The sequence below is a fragment of the Moschus berezovskii genome, chromosome 2, assembly GCF_049115385.1.
Source record: "Moschus berezovskii isolate FMDL1 chromosome 2, NW_MosBer_1.0, whole genome shotgun sequence".
Classification (NCBI taxonomy): Eukaryota; Metazoa; Chordata; class Mammalia; order Artiodactyla; family Moschidae; genus Moschus; species Moschus berezovskii.
The window spans coordinates 125,867,334-125,887,579 of record NC_142461.1 but is presented as its reverse complement, the minus strand read 5'-3'; the positions used below and the strand labels follow the sequence as shown (position 1 = coordinate 125,887,579).

The 20,246-nt window shown below is 35.2% G+C and overlaps 1 protein-coding gene across 1 annotated transcript in view; it reads left to right on the top strand.

The window, feature by feature from the left end:
- The window catches only part of NCKAP1 (NCK associated protein 1), a 120,582-nt gene that overhangs the window by 59,406 nt on the left and 40,930 nt on the right, over window positions 1–20,246 (top strand). Inside the window, exons 10-17 of the mRNA XM_055398884.2 lie at window positions 1,891–1,947; window positions 4,745–4,841; window positions 5,212–5,318; window positions 6,276–6,408; window positions 8,775–8,856; window positions 10,552–10,610; window positions 17,981–18,126; window positions 19,992–20,124. Coding sequence (XP_055254859.1) covers window positions 1,891–1,947; window positions 4,745–4,841; window positions 5,212–5,318; window positions 6,276–6,408; window positions 8,775–8,856; window positions 10,552–10,610; window positions 17,981–18,126; window positions 19,992–20,124 — 814 coding nt within the window. The remainder of the gene's footprint in view (window positions 1–1,890; window positions 1,948–4,744; window positions 4,842–5,211; window positions 5,319–6,275; window positions 6,409–8,774; window positions 8,857–10,551; window positions 10,611–17,980; window positions 18,127–19,991; window positions 20,125–20,246) is intronic.

Sequence of the window (20,246 nt, the reverse complement as noted above, 5' to 3'; positions counted from 1 at the left end):
GAAGTGAAATTCACCTCATTTACTTCATATCCAATTCAGTATTGTCCTAAATGAAATTCAGATTTTAAAAATCTATTAAAATGTAAAGATATGTATAGTACTGACAGTTTAAGCCAGTATACCATCTCAGATTTTATTATGCATATGAAGTACCCTGGGATGTGAATTAAAAGCCAGGTTCCTGGGCATCACCCCTAACCTCCTAAATCCCCTGTATCTATATTTTGGAGAGGTAAAGAAATCTGCCCTTTTCTCCCACCGCCTCCCCCCAGTAGTTTATTGACATAAATTTACAGACAGAAAAATGCATAAATTTTAAGTGAACAACTCAACAGTTTTGCATACGAATACTCTGGTGACCACCTAGGTTAAGATACAGAGTATTTCCATTATCCCCACAAGATTCTCTTGTGCCTCTTTCTGGTCAGTACTGCTACCCCTGGTCCATCTCCCCCTAGCCTTCACAGGTGATCTCTGTTGGTTTCTGTCACCGTTAAGTGTTCTGACATTCTCATGCAGGTCGTCTCTCAGCCATAGTGTGAGAAACAGTACCCTCTGTATTTTTCAACTCTTAGTTCACTTTTTATTTTAGATGGTGGAGTACCTGGAAATATCCTATGTTGTTGTGAGCTTTGTCATTTTCAAAGTGATTCAGATCAAAAATCCTGAAACTTATGTCTTAGCATATTGACATCCTCTCTGGGGAATTATATTTAAATATATGTAAACAGAACCAGAGAGTTTCTGTATGTTGAGTGAGCGTAAGGTATATATGGTACAGATAAGTTTAATAGCTTCATGAAACCAGTTGTCTTTTCATTATGCCTTTTTTTTTTTCTGTCCACTCCACATGACTTGTGGGATCTTAGTTCCTAGACCAGGGATTGAACCGACATCCACAACAGTGAAAGTACCAAGTACTAACTACTAGACCTCTTGAAATTCCTTTGTTATGCTTTTTCTGTGTTAAATTTACCATTTAAGAATTTCTGTATTTAAAGTTGAAAAGTTTTTATTTTTTTTATTAAATTGTGAGTGATTGATCCAATTTAAAATGTGAATTATAGTAATTAACAAGTCAGACCATAAGTATGAAAACTCATCATTTATACAGGTCAGTGGTTACAGATTTATGACATTTGCTTGAAGAATACACAAATCTTTAGCATACTTAACTTAGAAATTGAAGTTCTTGGTGTAAGTGGTTAGGAAGATAATTTTTCTTTAACATTTTAGGAATTTTGAATTTTTATGTATATAGTAGCCAGGAAATTAGCATATCTTTATTAGCATTTATTTTATAGATGGCATCTTTAGACTGTTTGATGCTGGTATTCAGTGTCTTCTATTTTAAATGTTTTTTAATTTGAAAAAAATGTGCTTTTAAAAAGGTGAGTAAAAATCACCCATAGGTCTATCCCTTAAAATAATTTAAAGTAATCAAATGCTTTCCTGCTCCAGTTTTCTCCACCACAAAATTTCTGTTTCTAGTATATGTGCCTTGAAAAATTTTTTTATGCTTATGAGGTAGCATAAAAAGCCAAAAGTAATAGCTTTGTCACCACTTGCAGTTTTTGGAAATCACTGTTAATTATCTTAGAAGTATAAGTTAGTGTCCCTGTTGGAGATTTAAGAAAATAAAATTCTGCTTTGTAAATTTAATTTTATTACTGAATTTTAATGTAATACGAGATTTATTATTTTAGGAAGAGCCGATGGGGTACTTAGGTGCTCAAAATGATGTGGGTAGACTTCTTCCATGTATTTCCAGTTTGAGAGCCAGTTTCTCTTATTGATAAGACATTTTTAGTTGACTAGTATTTGACTAACTTGTTTTTACTGTTATGGACCAAATTAACATACTTCCAATTTTTTTTTTTTGGCTCATAGCTATAATAAGCGTATTAATGACATAAGAGAATGCAAAGAGGCAGCTGTGTCACATGCGTAAGTGGTTCTAACTTTTCTGTGAAACTTTTAATAAAAAATTCCTTTCTTAAAGCATTATTTTGTTGAAGTGAATGCAGATTAATGGTGTGTAAGATGTGGCAGTAGAAGTAGGGGACTTCTAATCAATGAGAAACATGTTTATAACTGTATCTAGTCACCTTGGTATTAGTATGGACAGATTTTTAATATTTTTTAAGTGTTAACATGCTCTTAAGGAATACCATACAGAGGAATTTATTTTGGTGTCATTCATTTCTCTTATTGCTCCTATGCTCTGGTACCAATACTTGGCAAGTTATGATGATTTTTGTACTACTTCATGTGCACTCCCACCAATGGTATTTACTTTTCAAAGTATGTTAATCCCATACCTTTCCTAAATATTAGTAAATATATTTTATTAGAAAATATATAGATAACTGAAATTAGGTATTAGTGTATTTAAAATGTTTGAACAACTTTTCAGTTTTCTCATGAAATAATTTGGTAATTCATTTAATTGTTACATGGTATACTTGTATAGAATATCTTCTTTAGTATGTCTGGGTACAGTAGAGATAACACTATCTTTTCCATCAGTATTTCTACAAGTCAGAGAAAAGATAACACCACAGCCATAGGTGAAAATATAAAGAAGTTTTAGAATTTAGGCTTAGGCTGTAACATAGATATTAGGAATTTAAATCATCTTTATTTATTGCTAACTACTGTATATTATTTCCTCATGCATTTTTTTTCTACTCAAATGAAGTACTTATATTATTATAAAATCAGTCTCTAGTACAAATAACATGCTTTGGAGTGTGTTAGAATTCCATTCCAGGCCTGCTTATTCATATGTTAAACCCTTGGCAGATACATGGTGTCACAGCTATCTTTTGTAAAGGTTTTTTTCCCCTGCATTGTATAAAACAGTTATAAGTAGTGAGCAGTAGTAATTCTTATCATTCATTAACATGTGCCAGACATAGTGTTTATATCTTCTCTTGATGGTAATACTCCTTTCAGCAACCTTGTATAGTAAAATAATAAAAACAGTTACCCACTTTCTTTTTAGATACTACACCAGATGAATTTATTATTGTCAGTAAGTAGAGAGCATGTTGTTAGAATTATACTAACATTGTAAAAGTACTCTATGTTAGACATCATGAAAGATACATCTTGAGTCAGGTGTCATCATCCCTGTTTCTTGATGAGAGTCTGGAGCTTAAGAGAGGTAGAACCTAAGGTCACATAGGTAAAGGTTGGATTTTAGTGTGTCTTCAAAATTAATCTGTGGTGTCAGAGTTAAATTTCTCGTGTTCCATATTTCTTCTCCTTAGGATTTTGGCATGTAATAGATGTGTTCTTGTTCAGTCTCTCGGTCGTGTCCAACTCTTTGTGACCCTGTGGACTGCAGCACAGCCAGGCTTCCCTGTCCTTCGTTATCTCCTAGAGTTTGCTCAGACTCATGTCCATTGAGTCGATGATGCCTTCCAACATCTCATCCTCTGTCACCCCCTTCTGCTCCTGCCCTCAATCTTTGCCAAGATCAGGGTCTTTTCCATTGAGTCGGCTCTTAGCATCAAGTGGCCAAAGTACTATAGGAACTTCAGCATCAGTCCTTCCAGTGAATATTCAGGGTTGATTCCCTTTAGGATGGACTGATTGGATCTCTTTGTAGTCCAAGGGGTTCTCAAGAGTCTTCTCCAACACCACAGTTTGAAAGCATCGATTCTTCGGCACTTTGCCTTCTTTATGGTCCAACTCTCATATCCGTATATGACTACTGAAAAAACCATAGGTTTGACTATACAGACATTTGTTGGCAAAGTGATGTCTCTGCTTTTATATTATGCTGTCTGGGTTGGTCATAGCTTTTTTTCGAAGGAGCAAGTGTCTTTTAATTTCATGGCTGCATTCACCAACTGCAGTAATTTTGGAGCCCAAGAAAATAAAGTCTGTTTCCATTTTTTCCCCGATCTATTTGTGGAGTGGCTTTTTTTTTTTGCAACTGTCTAAAGTTTAAAACTTTTTTGGAATGATTTATATTTTGAACAGTATGAGGAGTTGGAATATTTAGAATATTCTTTGATTTTTTTTTGTTAATTTGTGAGAATAAATTTTTTCTAATTTGTATTTTATTTTTAAGATACCCAGTACATGAATATTTATGATTATCCTTTCCTCATCTTTCTGTTTTTGAACAATAGCACCAAATAGATTTCATCCCAATACCTTAATGAATATAGCTTTGATTTAGTCAGTTTTAAGTCCATAGGGTTGCTAAAGGAGTCAGACATGATTTAGTGACTAAACAATGATATATTTAATAGCAATATACTTAATAAATGAGAATATAATCAGATATTTATTAAGTTATATTTATTGATTCTACATGGGAGTGACAAAAGTGTATACAATAAAAAGTGCTTACTTTTAAGGATTTCACAGTCCATTCATTGTATAGAGTGCTAGGCTATATGGTACTTAACTGGCAGGAATTCTTCAGGATTAGACATGTCTATATTGGGAACTACTTTTTGCAGAGCTGGTCTTGAAGTTTGAGTAGGATCTTGATAGGTAGAGAGAAGTGGAAAAAAGTTACCAAAGCAGCACAAGAAAGGCAAGGATAAAGACAAGATTGAAAAGTCATTTAATGACAAACACATAGAAGATATTTTTAAGGGTTTCCGTTTCCTAAGAAAACTTTGGAAGTTGACTCTGAAATGATGTTAATTAATTACCAGTAATAAGTTTAGTGGAAACAGATAAACATATAAACTCTAATGGTGGTTGTCTTTTCCTATAGTGGTTCAATGCACAGAGAAAGACGCAAGTTTTTAAGGTCTGCACTGAAAGAATTGGCTACTGTCCTCTCTGATCAGCCTGGCTTGCTAGGTCCTAAGGTAATTGATTTAATTATTGTTTCAGCTACAACAAACATGCCACATTAAAATTAAAAGAATTTTTTTCTTCTCTCTGAAATTTTACTAAAATTTGAGTCAAGAACTACATAAGAGATTTTATATTTAGCTGAGTGTGGATTTGCTAACTTGGCACTTGTAAATCAGACCTTCCTGCATTTTCCCTCACACCTTACTTATGTGCATGCTTTTTTGATATGTGCTTTGACTTTCCCTTTTCTCTTACTTCTGTCTTTTAAGAGTTGATAGTATCAGTTTTGCCTGTGACTTTTCACTTTGAGAAAGATTTTGGATAGGTTTGTTTTTAATCTTTGCATGAGAGTGAACAATGTTACTTTTTAATATCTTTCAGGCACTTTTTGTTTTTATGGCATTATCCTTTGCCCGTGATGAAATTATCTGGCTACTTCGTCATGCAGATAACATGCCAAAGAAGAGTGCAGATGACTTTATAGATAAGTAAGTTAACAACATTAAAAATATATATTTTTTGTATATTTGATTTATGGGCTATGGGATTTGGGGCCTAAAGTAAAATTATTTTGAAAAACTTTTTAAGACTTTTCATATTTGTCATAATGCAGAGAATATTTAAAATATATTGTTAAGTGATATGAATTAGATTGCAAAGTCAACTTTAGCTTTGAATTAAGATTTAAATGGTTTCTCACTAGTACTCTAGGTTGTTGCAGAGGTATGTTTTTGTGCTATAGTATTTCTTTTTTTTTTATTTATGTTGTCTTTTATTTTACTTTACATTATTGTATTTGCCATTCACTGACATGAATCTGCCCCAGGTGTACATGTGTTCCCCATCCTGAACCCCCCTCCGACCTCCCTCCCCATCCCATCCCATCCCTCTGGGTCATCCCAGTGCACCAGCCCCGAGCATCCTGTATCATGCATCAAACCTAGACAGGCGATTTGTTTCACATATGATTATAGTATTTCTTACAGGATTCATGTTTCAGAATTATTTATTACGCAAAAATTTGAATAATAATCCTAACAGTTACAGCTGTGTCATTTGTAATATATTTCTCTTATTTTAGTCCACAGTCCCTCAACAGAAGTTAGGTAAATGAATCAGAGGAATAACAGCATACGGAAAAATCTTACTTTTTCCTAATACTCTAACCTTCTTTTATTTATGACTTTTTCATGATATATTTATGAGGTGTCCTAATTTTATTTTTATTTTGTATTTTCCTTTATCAATTTTTTATTCTTTGCTTTTTTTGCTTTCCATAGTTTCTTTCTGTATGTGAGATAATATAAAAAAGAAAGTAGTTGACATTATTTAACAATGCTTTTTCTAAGGAAAAAAATTGATGTAGCCATATCAAAGGCATTTCATATTTTCCTTGATAGTGAGTGAATTTAATTTTTGAAATGTTTTTTCTTGAATAAAAAAAGGCACATTGCTGAATTAATATTTTATATGGAAGAGCTTAGAGCACATGTAAGGAAGTACGGACCTGTAATGCAGAGATACTATGTGCAGTACCTTTCTGGCTTTGACGCTGTTGTCCTCAATGAGCTTGTGCAGGTAAAAAACCCGATAGCATTCTCCCTTTTGTTTCTTATTTCCCTCCTTTCCAATTAATTGATTTGTTTGCTTAGTAAACATTTACAAAAGTAATCTTTTGTCTCATGGTGAAGTTACAAATGTAAATAACTCATGGTCATATTTTGTCAAGGGGATCATTATCTAGAGCAAAGAAAACATTTAGTTGTATTCCAGTGTGATGGTCATTATGCTTAAGGGAGTATAAAACTTAACATGAACACATGCAGGGAATAATTCTTTACCTTGGTGGGTGGAGGTGTACAGTAACCAAATTATAGAGGATCTTGCAAAAGAGGAGGTTAGTCATAAATCAGATTTAATATTTAGGAAAATCACCCTGGCTTAGTGTGGATGAGAAATTACTGGGGGCCACATGAAGAGGCAGAGAGAGCAAAAGGGCAAAAGACTCTTGAGAGTCCCTTGGACAGCAGGGAGATCCAGCCAGTCCATCCCGAAGGAAATCAGTCCTGAATATTCATTGGAAGGACTGATGCTGAAGCTGAAACTCCAGTACTTTGGCCACCTCATGCGAAGAACTGACTCACTGGAAAAGACCCTGATGCTGGGAAAGATTGAAGGTGGGAAGAGAAGGGGATGACAGAGGATGAGATGGTTGGATGGCATTACCGACTCATGGACATGAGTTTGAGTAAACTCCGGGAGTTGGTGATGGACAGGGAGGCCTGGCGTGCTGCAGTCCATGGGGTCGCAAAGAGTCAGACACGATTGAGTGACTGAACTGAACTGAATTTAAAACTATTGGTTTTCCACAGAAATAACCATACTTTCAAACCTACCTGAAAATGCAAATAAGAAAAAAACTGTTCATGTAATTGTTTACCAAGTTATAAACAGCTTACAGTTTACTATCCTAGTTTATTTCTTCTTTCATCCACTAGACGGAGCTCATGCGCTTTGTTTCTAGCATGTCTGTTAAAAGAGGGAATAGAAAAGCTGCTTTTATTCAAAGCAAAGTGTTACTGCTTTGTTGCAGTTGTTTTTTTAAAAACTTTTTATTTTATATCGTAGTGTAGCCAGTTAACATGTGGTAGTTTCAGGTGGACAGCAGTGCAGTTTTTTTTTTTTTTAAATAGTTGTTACATAGTAGACAAACCAAAGGCTACAGTGCTATCACAGTCTAAAAAGTAAATCAGACTCCTGGCTTTGTGGCATTTTGAAGTTTGCTGTGACTAACTGGATATTTATTAATAAATTTTACAAATTATGTTAAAGTATTAAAAATCTTAAGCCACTCCATGACTTCTTGTGTCTTATATTATTTTAGCAATACTGATAAAACTAATTTCTTATTTTTCTGATACAATAATAGCAGCAGAAATATTGATACTAATATTAATAATTGACATTTATCAATAGCATATTAACAGCTCTGATGGTAGGTATAGTGAAGAAAAAAGGCCTTATGTAACATCAGTATCACACAGTTCATGAGTACATGAGTAATAACACATTCAAATAACACTATTTAAATGTGTTAAATGTCTGAACTTTTTACCACCCGCAAGTAAAGTATTTACATGCATAGTTTTTTTAACCATTTGCTAGGATTTAAATTTAGAACTAAGATAACTTGTTCAAATACTTCATTGTAATATTGGTTAAAATGGTAACTTTTAAGTTTAAAATTTAAAATTGTGGAAAAATGTATATAACATTAAAGTTATCATTTTAACTGTTCTTAATTGTACAGTATAGAATTCTGTGTACATTTACATGGTTCTACAGGTCTTAATGTTTTGAAAATTATGGTTTTTGTGAACTAATAAGCATATACTTTTAAAAAAAGTCTATCATTTAGCATCTACTTCAGATATAGTTTATTAAATATTTACTTTCTAAGCCAGTTTCAGAGGGATTTTTTGGTGCTAATTTTATTGAGGTAAAATTTATACATGATAAAAATCACTTGTTTTTAGTGTACTGTTCTCATTTGGACAGCTGTATGCATTCATGTAACCACCACCAGTCAAGATAAAGCACATTTCCAACATTTAAAAGTTTTCCTGTGCACCTTGGTAGTCGATTCCCTCTCTAGATCCTCAACAACCCCTTGTCTGCTTTTTTGTCGCTTTTGCTTTGAAAAAACGTTTTTCCATGTGAATGAAATCATCATCATATAACTTTTTGTTTTTCATTTCTTTTGGTTAGCATGTTTTTGAGTTCATCCATGTTACTGTGTGTATAAACATTCCATTTTTATTTATTGCTTAAAAATATTCCAACTATGGATATATCAGTTTATCCACCTACTCGTTGATAGACCTGCGAATTTTTTCCCAACTAGATGTTTTTATCATTATTTTTATCACTTTCTTTTTTTTCAGAATCTTTCTGTTTGCCCCGAAGATGAATCGATCATCATGTCATCTTTTGTTAACACTATGACTTCTCTAAGTGTAAAACAAGGTAATAAGTCTTTTAAATTGAAATGTATTTTCTTGCCATTAGGTTTTCAAATTCTGTTATTGAGGAGAGGACTTAGCAGTTAGTTTCTACATTACTGCTTACCTTACTTTGGAGCATATTTAATCTGTTCTCTTTTGTTTTAACTTTGTTTGCTCTGAAGCAAAGGTTTCACAGATGGATGTGTGGTGATATTTATAAACATTATAAGAAGCATAACTTGACATTTCTTCATATTCAGCTGGAGGCAAAATGGTATTTTTGAGGCAAAAAGGTATTTTGTAATTATAAAAAAGAAAAATGAGCACCCTACATCATAACAAAGCTTATATTATGGTCCAGGCATTACCTATGACAGTAATGGATACCATTAATGAAATGATTAATCTGGGCAAGCACTTTATATATATTATATTATTCAGTCTTCATCAATGTTAAAAAGCTGTTAATTACTTTTAGTTGACACATTTGGAAACTTAAGGCTTAAGGGTTAACCTTTCAGTTATTCAGCATGGTTTGCCCACACAGTTTTTAACAGATACTAAGTTTCTTGAATAGGAACTTAGGTTCAGATCTATCAATCTCAAAAGTTGATGTCATATAATAGACTGCCTTTCCATTAGTTGAATACTCCTCCATTCCAGTAGACTGATATTTTAGTTTCATATTGTTTAAATAAAAAGTATCAGAAACCTTGGAAATTTCTGAGCAGTAAATTTATCTTAGGCCTGGCGTGCTGTGATTCATGGGGTCGCGGAGAGTTGGACACGACTGAGCGACTGAACTGAACTGAACTGAATATTGATAAACTTATAACTTGATAAATAACTTGATAAACTTACAAATTGATAAGTTAAACATACTTACATAATGTATCTGCTATAAACTTGCCTGATGATATTTGGTTACTTTGTGGAACTTAAGCGCGCTTTCCAAAGTTTCTATTCACAGGATTCCTCCTGCTGTTTTCTGTACTTTGAGTTGACATGTAAGCAAAATGAGAGTCATGGGGTTTAGAGAGAAGTCTGTACTTTACACTTCTCTTAGCACAGCTGCCTCATCATCACCTTCATAGGATAGGAGGATTATTTCACTCTTAGCTATCATTTTAAGTTGTGGTAAAATAGAATTTACCACATTACCATTTTTAAGTGTACAGTTCAGTAGAGTTAAGTATATTGACATAGCTGTGCAATGAATATTCAGAACTTTTCATCCCGTGAAATTGAAGCTGTAGCTATAAAGTAACAACTCCCCATTTTCCTTTCCACCCAGCCCCTGGAACCACTATTCTACTTTGTTTCTATTAGTTCAACTATTCTAGATACTTCACATAAGTGAATCGTACAGTATTTGTCTTTCTATCACTATCTTATTTTCACTTAGCATTCCCTCAACTGTCATCCATAACATGACATCCATGTTACAATATTTGCTCCCTTTTTCAGGCTGAATAATACGCCATTGTGTGTATATATCATATTTTGTTTATCCACTGTTGATGGACTTTTGGTTACTTCTACCTCTTGCCTGTTGTGAATAATGCTGCTATAAACATTGGTGTACACAAGAACATGAGCTTATTCTTTTGTATATATGTCCAGAAGTAGAATTGTCCTAGCCCTTAAATTTTAAAATGTGATTATAGTTTATTGGAAAATATTAATTTGCTTTGTAATCTTTTTCCTGTTACTGTAGTTGAAGATGGGGAAGTATTTGATTTCAGAGGAATGAGATTAGATTGGTTTCGATTACAGGTAAGAATAACATTTTCATTGTCATTTTGTTATTGAATACCTTAGTTAACATGAGAGCGTAACTTAAAATGAAAAAATATTTGTTGTATACCTATTGAAAAGACTTCTTTTGTATTGTTATAACTAACATAGTCTTTACCTCATGGAAAAAACTTTTTTTAATGGAGATAAAATTGACATGTAACATTATGTTAGTTTCAGGTATGCAGCAGTGATTTCAGTATATATGTGTATTTTGAAATGATCAACAATAAATCTAGTAAATATTCATCACCATATGTAGTTACAAATTTTATTTTTTCTTGTGATGAGAATTTTTAGGATTTACTCGCTTAGCAACTTTCAAATTATAATATGTAGTAGTATTAATTACAGTCACCATCCTATATATTGCATGAAAGACAGTGAAAGTGTTAGTCACTTAGTCGTGCCCGACTCTTTGCAACCCCATGGACTGCAATCCGACAGGCTCCTCTGTCTGTGGGATTTTCCAGGCAAGAATGTTGGAGTGGATAGCCACTGTCATTTCCACGGGATTTTCCTGACCCGGGAATTGAACCCCAGTCTCCTGCATTGCAGGTAGTGTCTTTATTGTCTGAGTAACAGGGAAGCCCATGTTGTTTGGTTGCTCAGTTGTGTCCGACACTTTGCTGTTGCAGCAAGCCGGGCTTCTCTGTCCTTCACCACCTCCTAGAGCCTGCTCAAACTCATGTCCATTGAGTCGGTGATGCCATCCAACCATCTCAAAATCTGTCGTCCCCTTCTCCTCCTGCCTTCAATCTTTCCCAGCATCAGGATCTTTTCCAGTGTGTCGGCTCTTTGCACCCGGTGGTCAAAGTATTGAAGCTTCAGCATAAGTCCTTCAAATGAATATTCAGGGTTGATTTCCTTTAGCATTGACGGGGTTCAATTTCCTTGCAGTCCAAGGGACTCTCAAGAATCTTCTCCAATAGCACGAATCAAAAGCATCAATTGTTCAGTGCTCAGCCTTCTTTATGGTCCAGCTCATCACATCTGTACATGACTACTGGAAAAACTGTAGCTTTGACTAGATGGATTTTTGTCGACAAAGTAATGTCTCTTCTTTTTAATAGGCTGTCTAGCTTTTATTCCAAGGAGCAATCATCTTTTAATTTCATGGCTTCAGTCACCATCCACAGTGATTTTGGAGCCAAAGATAATAAAGTCTCTCACTGCTTCCACTGTTTCCCTGTCTATTGGCCATGAAGTGATGGGACTGGATGCCATGATCTTAGTTTATTGAACGTTGAGTTTTAAGCCAGCTTTTTCACTCTCCTCATTCACGTTGATGAAGAAGCTCTTTAGTTCCTCTTCACTTTCTACCATAAGGGTGGTGTCATCTACATATCTAAGGTTATTGATATTTCTCCCCCACAATCCTGATTCCAGCTTGTGCTTCATCCAGCCTAGCATTTCACATGATGTACTTAGCATATAAGTTAAATAAGCAGGGTGACAATATACAGCCTTGACATACTCCTTTCCCAGTTTGGAACCAGCCTGTTATTCCATATCTGGTTCTAACTGTTGCTTCTTGACCTGCATACAGGTTTCTCAGGTGGCAGGTAAGGTGGTCTGGTATTCCCATCTCAAAGAATTTTCCAGTTTGTTGTGATCCACACAGTCAAAGGCTTTGGTATAGTCAATAAAGCAGACGTAGATGTTTTCCTGGAATTCTCTTTTTTTTTTTCTGTGATCCAACATATGTTGGCACTTCGATCTTTGGCTCCTCCACCTTTTCTAAATCCAGCTTGTACATCAATTTAAGTACTGTTGAAGCCTAGCTTGGAGATTTTGAGCATGACTTTGCTAGTGTGTGAGATGAGTACAATTGTGCAGTAATTTGAACATTCTTTGGCATTGCCTTTCTTTGGGATTGGAATGAAAACTGACCTTTTCCAGTCCTGTGGCCGTTGCTGAGTATTCCAAATTTGCTGGCATATTGAGTATAGCACTTTCACAGCATCATCTTTTAGGATTTGAAATATCTCATGGGAAAGGTTGGGGGCGGGAGGAGAAGGGAACGACCGAGAATGAGATGGCTGGATGGCATCACCGACTCTGTGAACATGAGTTTGAGTGAACTCCGGGAGTTGGTGATGGACAGGGAGGCCTGGCGTGCTGTGATTCATGGGGTCGCGGAGAGTCAGACACGACTGAGCGACTGAACTGAACTGGAATTCCATCAGGTCCACTAGCTTTGTTCAGAGTAATGCTTCCTAAGGCCCACTTGACTTTGCTCTTCGGGATGCATGTTTATTTATTTTGTAACTAGAGGTTTGTATCTTATGACCACTGTACCCATTTTACCTACCCCTGACTCCCTGCCTCTGGGAAATACCAATCTGTTGTCTGTATCTGTGAGTTTGGTTTTTTCTTTTGTTCATTTTGGTTTGTTTTTGTCATTTTAGGTTCCACATATAAGTGAGAGATCATATGATATTTGCCTTTCTCTAACTTGTTTCATTTAGCACAGTAGTTTCAAGGCCCATCTATATTGTCATAAATAGCAAGATTTCCTTTCTTTCTTCATGGCTGAATAATATTCCTAGTTATGTGTGTGTGTGTGTGTGTATCCCACAATTTTCTATCCATTTGTCCATCAGCGGACACTTGGGTTGTTTCCATGTTGTGACTATTGTAAATAATGCTGCAGTGAACAAAGGGATATAGATATGTTTTTGCGTTAGTGTTTTCATTTTCTTCAGATAAATACCAGATGTGGAATTGCTGGAGCATATGGTAGTTCTGATTATAGTTTTTGAGGAACCTCTGTACTGTTCTCCATAGTGGTTGCACCCATTTCCGTTCCCAACATTGATAAACAAGATTTCCTTTTCTCCACATCTTCGCCAACTCTTTTTATATATTACCTTTTTTATAATAGCCATTGTAACAGATGTGAGTTGACAGTTAGTAATGTTTTAAGTAACTTGCCTGAAATTGCAGAGCTGATTAGTGGGAGATCAGGGAAGAATACTTGAGACACTACCACCTCCAAATATTTAATAGTATGTTTTATATGTTATTTTCTTCCACCTAAATATAAAGTTTAGAAATTAACATTTTCTTGTTCTAAAAAACTTTATGGAACAGTGTGTAAATCATGCTTATTAAATGACTGAAAATAGAATTACTGTGCCAAAGGATATATACACATTAAAAAATTTGAAAGTCGTCGTCACAGAGTTTGAACTGTTTTCAGTCTCTTACTTTCAGTTTGTGGGAGTTCCTAAAACGAACATTTATGTTCAGAGAATTTTACAGATTTGGATGCCTTTCAAATTAACCCTTATTGAATGCTGATTGCAGCCATGAAATTAAAAGACACTTACTCCTTGGAAGGAAAGTTATGACCAACCTAGATAGTATATTAAAAAGCAGAGACATTACTTTGCCAACAAAGGTCCGTCTAGTCAAGGCTATGGTTTTTCCCGTGGTCATGTATGGATGTGAGAGTTGGACTGAGAAGAAAGCTGATCGCCGAAGAATTGATGCTTTTGAACTGTGGTGCTGGAGAAGACTCTTGAGAGTTCCTTGGACTGCAAAGAGATCCAACCAGTCCATTCTAAAGGAGATCAATCCTGGGTGTTCATTGGAAGGACTGATGCTAAAGCTGAAACTCCAATACTTTGACCACCTCATGCTACGAGTTGACTCACTGGAAAAGACTCTGATGCTGGGAAAGGTTGGGGGTGAGAGAAGGGGATGACCGAGAATGAGATGGCTGGATGGCATCACCGACTCTGTGGACATGAGTTTGAGTGAACTCCGGGAGTTGGTGATGGACAGGGAGGCCTGGTGTGCTGTGATTCATGGGGTCGCGGAGAGTCGGACACGACTGAGCGACTGAACTGAATACTTCCAGAATTATTAAACTTACTCATTTGAAAAATTCACTTGAGAATTTTACTTTTGTCATACAGCAATATATGAAGCTTTAGACTGAGCATTAGGGTTATAGAATTGATATATCCCTTTATGAGAATGTTTTGTTTTCCCTTAGCTTATAGATAGAACACTCTAATGACATCGTTATCTCTCTTCACATCATCTTCTTTCTTTATCTCTTTGTCCAAATTTCTTCTTTTTATAGACACTGTTCATACTGGATTAGAGTCCATTTTAATGATCTAATTTTATCTTATGTCTGTAAAGACCCTATTTCTAAATAAAGTTACATTCTGAAGTATTGAGGATTATACTTTCAACATATCCTTTCGCGAGAGACAGTTCAACCCATAACATTACTCTTAACCATGATTAGGACAGTCACTCAACTCCTTTCTGTTGTGTATTAGACTCTTACTTTATAGTGATAATAGGTCAAAACATTCCAAGGATGAAAATAATGGGACCTAAAACTAAGCCTTAACTAGGAAAAGAGGACCAAAATGCAAGGTAGAAGGCAATGTCCAGGACCTAGGATGTTTGCATAGATGACTAAGAGCAAGTCAGCTGTTAAAGTTTCAAGATCACAGACTAGGCTACAGGGTGTGGGAGATAAAATACTGACAACTTATGTAGTTGAGTACAATCCTTATTTGGATATTTTATACATCTGGCTTTGGAGACAAGGCATAAAAGATAGGAAAAATTAAATAGTTTAAAAGCTTAAGTTAAAATGACAGAGTGTGATTATCAGTACACTGGCAGAGTATGATTATCAATTAATTACAATTTTCTTAGGAAGGAGAAAGTTTTTTTTCAAGTGGAATTACTAGTAATGGCTTTATAGAGAAAATAGCTTGTTACCACACACTGAAAGATGGGTCAGGTTGGAGTAGGAGAATCACTTACACAGGAAAGGGTAAGAAAAGAGCCTTCTTAATGTAAAATATTACTGCAGGAAGAAAAATATCTTCACAAAAGACATGAATGGTCTGAGTTTGATGAGTGATCTAGTAGAAGGATAGGAGTTACTAGGTGTAAGTGTATGGCCAGAGAGAGACGTAGAGCTCTGTATATATCACTTCTTGAGTAGGGCAGGGCTAGAAGAATAAGCCTTTAAGGACATGTGATAGTATGCTTTGTTATCTTCACTGGGGTCTTGTAGCCTTAAAAGAAGATTTCTCCCTCTCTGCATGTATTCTCTGCCGCTGTTTCTCTTCCTAAATTAGGATCTCATTCTGCTGTTTGTTCCATTAGTCCCTTAAGCATCTTCAGTCACTCAATCTCTTCTGCCTTCTAATTTACTTGGGTAGTTCATATTTTAGACTTTTATTGAAACCAAATTTTTTTTTAATGACGTGTGTATCTTCTTCCACTGTTGTCAAGCATTTCAAATGAGTTTTAAATTGTCTCATTTTGTCACCATCCATTTCATCTGAATTTATTTTCACAGTGATACTTTAATTCAGAATTTTTAAAATTATTCTCAGTTAGTGGAAGTCTTTATTGAACTCATGACCACTACTGGTTCCTCTTTGTACTTTAAAGCTGATGAAAGGTAAATTATACTTCCGTTAGACTCAGTTTGTGATGTATGTCCAGAATGCATCTTGGCATTACTGTATTGCCATCACATTCTTCATTCTTTCCCTTTTTCTGGTGGAAGACACAAACTCCAAATTATAGAACTCTGCTTTGTGATATGCCTGCCTTAGTGAATGGTAACTTCATCTATGTACTGACCTTTTCCCACTGTAGAGACTGAGATTTTATTTTTATCTTACTTAAAAGGCAATTATTATTTAGTCTCTTACTGTTTCATGGATACTAGCAGAAGATACTGGAAAAGGCAATAGCAAGCCACTCCAGTACTCTTGCCTAGAAAATCCCATGGACGGAGGATCCTGGTAGGCTGCAGTCCATGGGGTAGCTATGAGTCAGACACGACTTAGCGACTTCACTTTCACTTTTCACTTTCACACATTGGAGAAGGAAATGGCAACCCACTCCAGTGTTCTTGCCAGGAGAATCCCAGGGACGGGGGAGCCTGGTGGGTTGCCGTCTATGGGGTCACACAGAATCAGACACGACTGAAGTGACTTAGCAGCAGCAGAAGACATGGGGCTCCTGGATTAGAGACAGAGAACCAAATTCACTGCACAGGAAGTGCCATGAGCATCCAGATATATACATTATTTTTCCTTGCTGTCATGTCTTTGGGGGGTAGTGCAGAGAGACCTGGATGAATGCTGTGTATTCATTGGGCATGTCTTAAGCTAAAGAGGACTGAGTTTGAGGAACCCTCTGTTTTATTATCAGCAGTAAGCATATTTGCTCTTTGTTCCAGAGGGACACATTATTTCTCAAGTTTGGTAGCTGTAAGGCCTGGAGAAATGACTGAGATAGTGAGTGGTTTGAGCTGTCCTTTCTTGGCATATCCAGCAAGGTGTGTACACACACGTGAGATTCATGAAGGAATGTCTCCCAAAAGCCAGGACCGTGGCCATCAGCCATAATTCTTGTGTTGCCTACCACATCTGTTCATTCCCTGATTAAACACTTCTGAACTTTATCACCCTAGACCGTCTCATAATCCTGTCTGGATTGTTACCACCACTGCCTCCTTTGAATCTCTGCCTCCTGTTCCCTTTCCACTCCTCTCTGTTTCCACCTCAGTATAGAACAGTCTTTCTAAGCAGTAATTATCCATCACACAGAACCTTCGGTGATTTATCAGAAAGTTTAAATTCTTCAGCATGATACAGGGTGTTTATTCTGTAGGCGTCCCTCCTGTTGTTCTCCTTGCTTGTGAAATGTCTACCACCCAAGGGCAGGTTTTGCTTTCAGTGAGTTGGTACCTCTTTAATGGAATTTCTTTCCCTCACAACCTGTCCTGATGGTTTTGATTAAGACATGTCACCTTTTTTATCAACACTAATTTTACCACCTTCAGAAGGCTTCTCTAGAATTCATCAATTAGTACAGTGTGTTATGCTCTTCAGTTTTTAATGATTCAGTATAATCAAAAACCTCCCTGAATCAACATTTGCAGTACTTAAGTTTCATCTCACTGTTTTGAATATGTGTTTTCTCTTGAACTAAGTTGAAAAGTTCTTTTGGTAGGGATACCATGTGACAATTCATTGTTTTATATCTTTGATATGTAGCTTCACTTACTTTAGGAGTTCAAGCTGAATGACCCATGTTTTATTTATTTTTTTTTTGTTTTTTTTTTGACCCATGTTTTAGATTCTGTTTTATGAATAGTATTTCAGTTTCCTTAAATTCTTGATAGGAATTTTAAGTTTGAGTCACTGTAGACAATTTTTAAAAGATGATGTTCTTAATAAACTTTAAATATTTCTCAATAGTGGGTATTTTTTCTTTTCTCCTGAAGACTTGGTCTATACCTGAAGTCATTACCTAAACTACTTTTGTTTCTTTCTTTCCTTTTTTAGGCATACACTAGTGTCTCTAAGGCTTCACTTAGCCTTTCAGATCACAGAGAACTTGGAAAGATGATGAATACAATAATTTTTCACACAAAAATGGTAGATTCCTTGGTGGAAATGTTGGTGGAAACATCAGATCTCTCCATATTTTGGTATGTTGTAATTTTCTTTAAATTAGAATTTGAAACTTTTATTATCCAAAGATATGTTTCTTGATTACATTAGTCTGGTGCTTAAGACAGTTTAATAAGAGATTCTAAGAATAAAGGGAATAGAGAACAGCCTGCCAGTAATGGAGTTTACTATGTTGGGATTTTATGTCTGTTTTTAATTCTCTGTAAGTACACCTCTTACTGATGTGAATTTGATTTTTACACTTTCTTTGAAGAAGTGAAGAACAGTCGCTTCAAATTTTGTCATTAAAGGAAAAAAAATTTGGATTGGGGTCAAATAGAGCAAATGTTGGAAATTAAATACCTCATGCTTTCAGTCTGTAGTATTGAGTTAGATATTAATATTATGATAATGTGACAGTTCCCTCCACTGTGCTCCACTCTCCTTTGCTTCTATTATAAAGTTCTTTTGTTATTCTTAGTAGTTTGCAGCTCCTCCTTTTCTCCCCACATTATGTGGTTCTTGAAGGAGGTCAAGTTTTTGTTTCCTTAGTGTCTTAACAGAGTAAGTACTTAATAAGTATTTCAGTGAATAAGTGAGCTTGATTGTGACAAAATTAATAAATAGTGGTGTCAGGACTCAAACTTAAGTATTCTGATTTCAGAGCTGTACAGTGTCCACTCTGTTTCTGCTTCTTGATCTTTTTTCCTTTAGGGAAGCTGATGAGAATAGCCTGGTAGGTTCCTTTAATTCTAAAATGCTGAAATAGTCTCAGTGGATAGTGATAGTAGTTTCTCTGTATTGAATAGAGATCATTATGAAAAGCTTGTGATTAATTTTGTTTTGGGGAGAAAACCAATCTACACTGATTTTTGTAATTTGTTGCTGGGCTTTAATTAGCAGTTTAGTGGAAGAAATCCAAATTACTTGGCAGGGAAGAAACACATAAGGGATCTCTTAAAGGAACTCAGGAAATATAGTTATTGTGTAACAAGTTTGTAAGAGTTTTAAGATTTGGAGCCCTATCCTTTTGTCTGACCCAGAGGTACCTTGTAAAGAAAATGTAACATTTTATGTTTAGGTATTTTTGAGCTATGTATTGTCAAAAAAAGGATACAATTAGAAATTCCTCTTCTGGGGACTTCTTTGGTGGTTCATTGGCTTGGACTGCATACTCCCAATGCAGGGGACCTAGGTTCTATCCCTGGTCAGGGAACTAGATCCCACATACCGCACTGAAGACCAGAGATCCCACGTGCTGCAGCTAAGAACCAGTACAGCCAAATAAATTAATTTCAAAAAGAAAAAAATAAATTCCTCTTCTCTTTCCTGGAAGCAAGGCACTTTGAATAATGTTTAAAATTTGCAAATCTTCAGTCATTTAATTTATATTCATACTTGCTCTTAACCACATTCTTTGTCACATCCAAAATAAAGACATGTTTACTACTTCTGTTTATTATTCCAAGATATATTAAATCTATCTTTAGATTTAACATCTCTTCAATCTGGAAGTAATTTAAAGTTGATGGTGTATTATTGTTTAATTGACAGTATTTTTCTTTCTTAGTGGTATGTAAAATAATGGTGTTTCTTAAAATTGATAGTGACTTAGCTTTGATGACTTCTGATGCTGTAAGGTTTGAATGGTATATATTCAATGCTGTAGATATGGTTTATTTTCTCTTTAACTTTTATTTTAAAATGTGTTAATGTTATATAAATAATATTTTTATCACTCTGAAATGGTTATTGGTATGTAAGAGAACTCTTTGGAAAAATAACTTTTCCTACGAGAATAAATGCTACAGTTGGTAATTTTCATTTACTTGATTCAAATTAAACTAACTTTAATTTTAACTATAAAAATTGTGATTCTGATTTTTAATTTGTTTCTTTACAGTTTTTATAGTCGTGCTTTTGAGAAGATGTTTCAACAGTGTTTGGAGTTACCCTCTCAGTCAAGATACTCAATTGCATTTCCACTACTTTGCACTCATTTTATGAGTTGCACACATGAATTGTGTCCAGAAGAGGTAATTTCAGAGTAGTATTGTCATTAATATAGTGTGCAGAATAAGCTACTCCAAGCATACAACTGACCAAATGTTCACAAACATAAAGACTCACAAAGTCATAATTACCTAACCTACCTGCC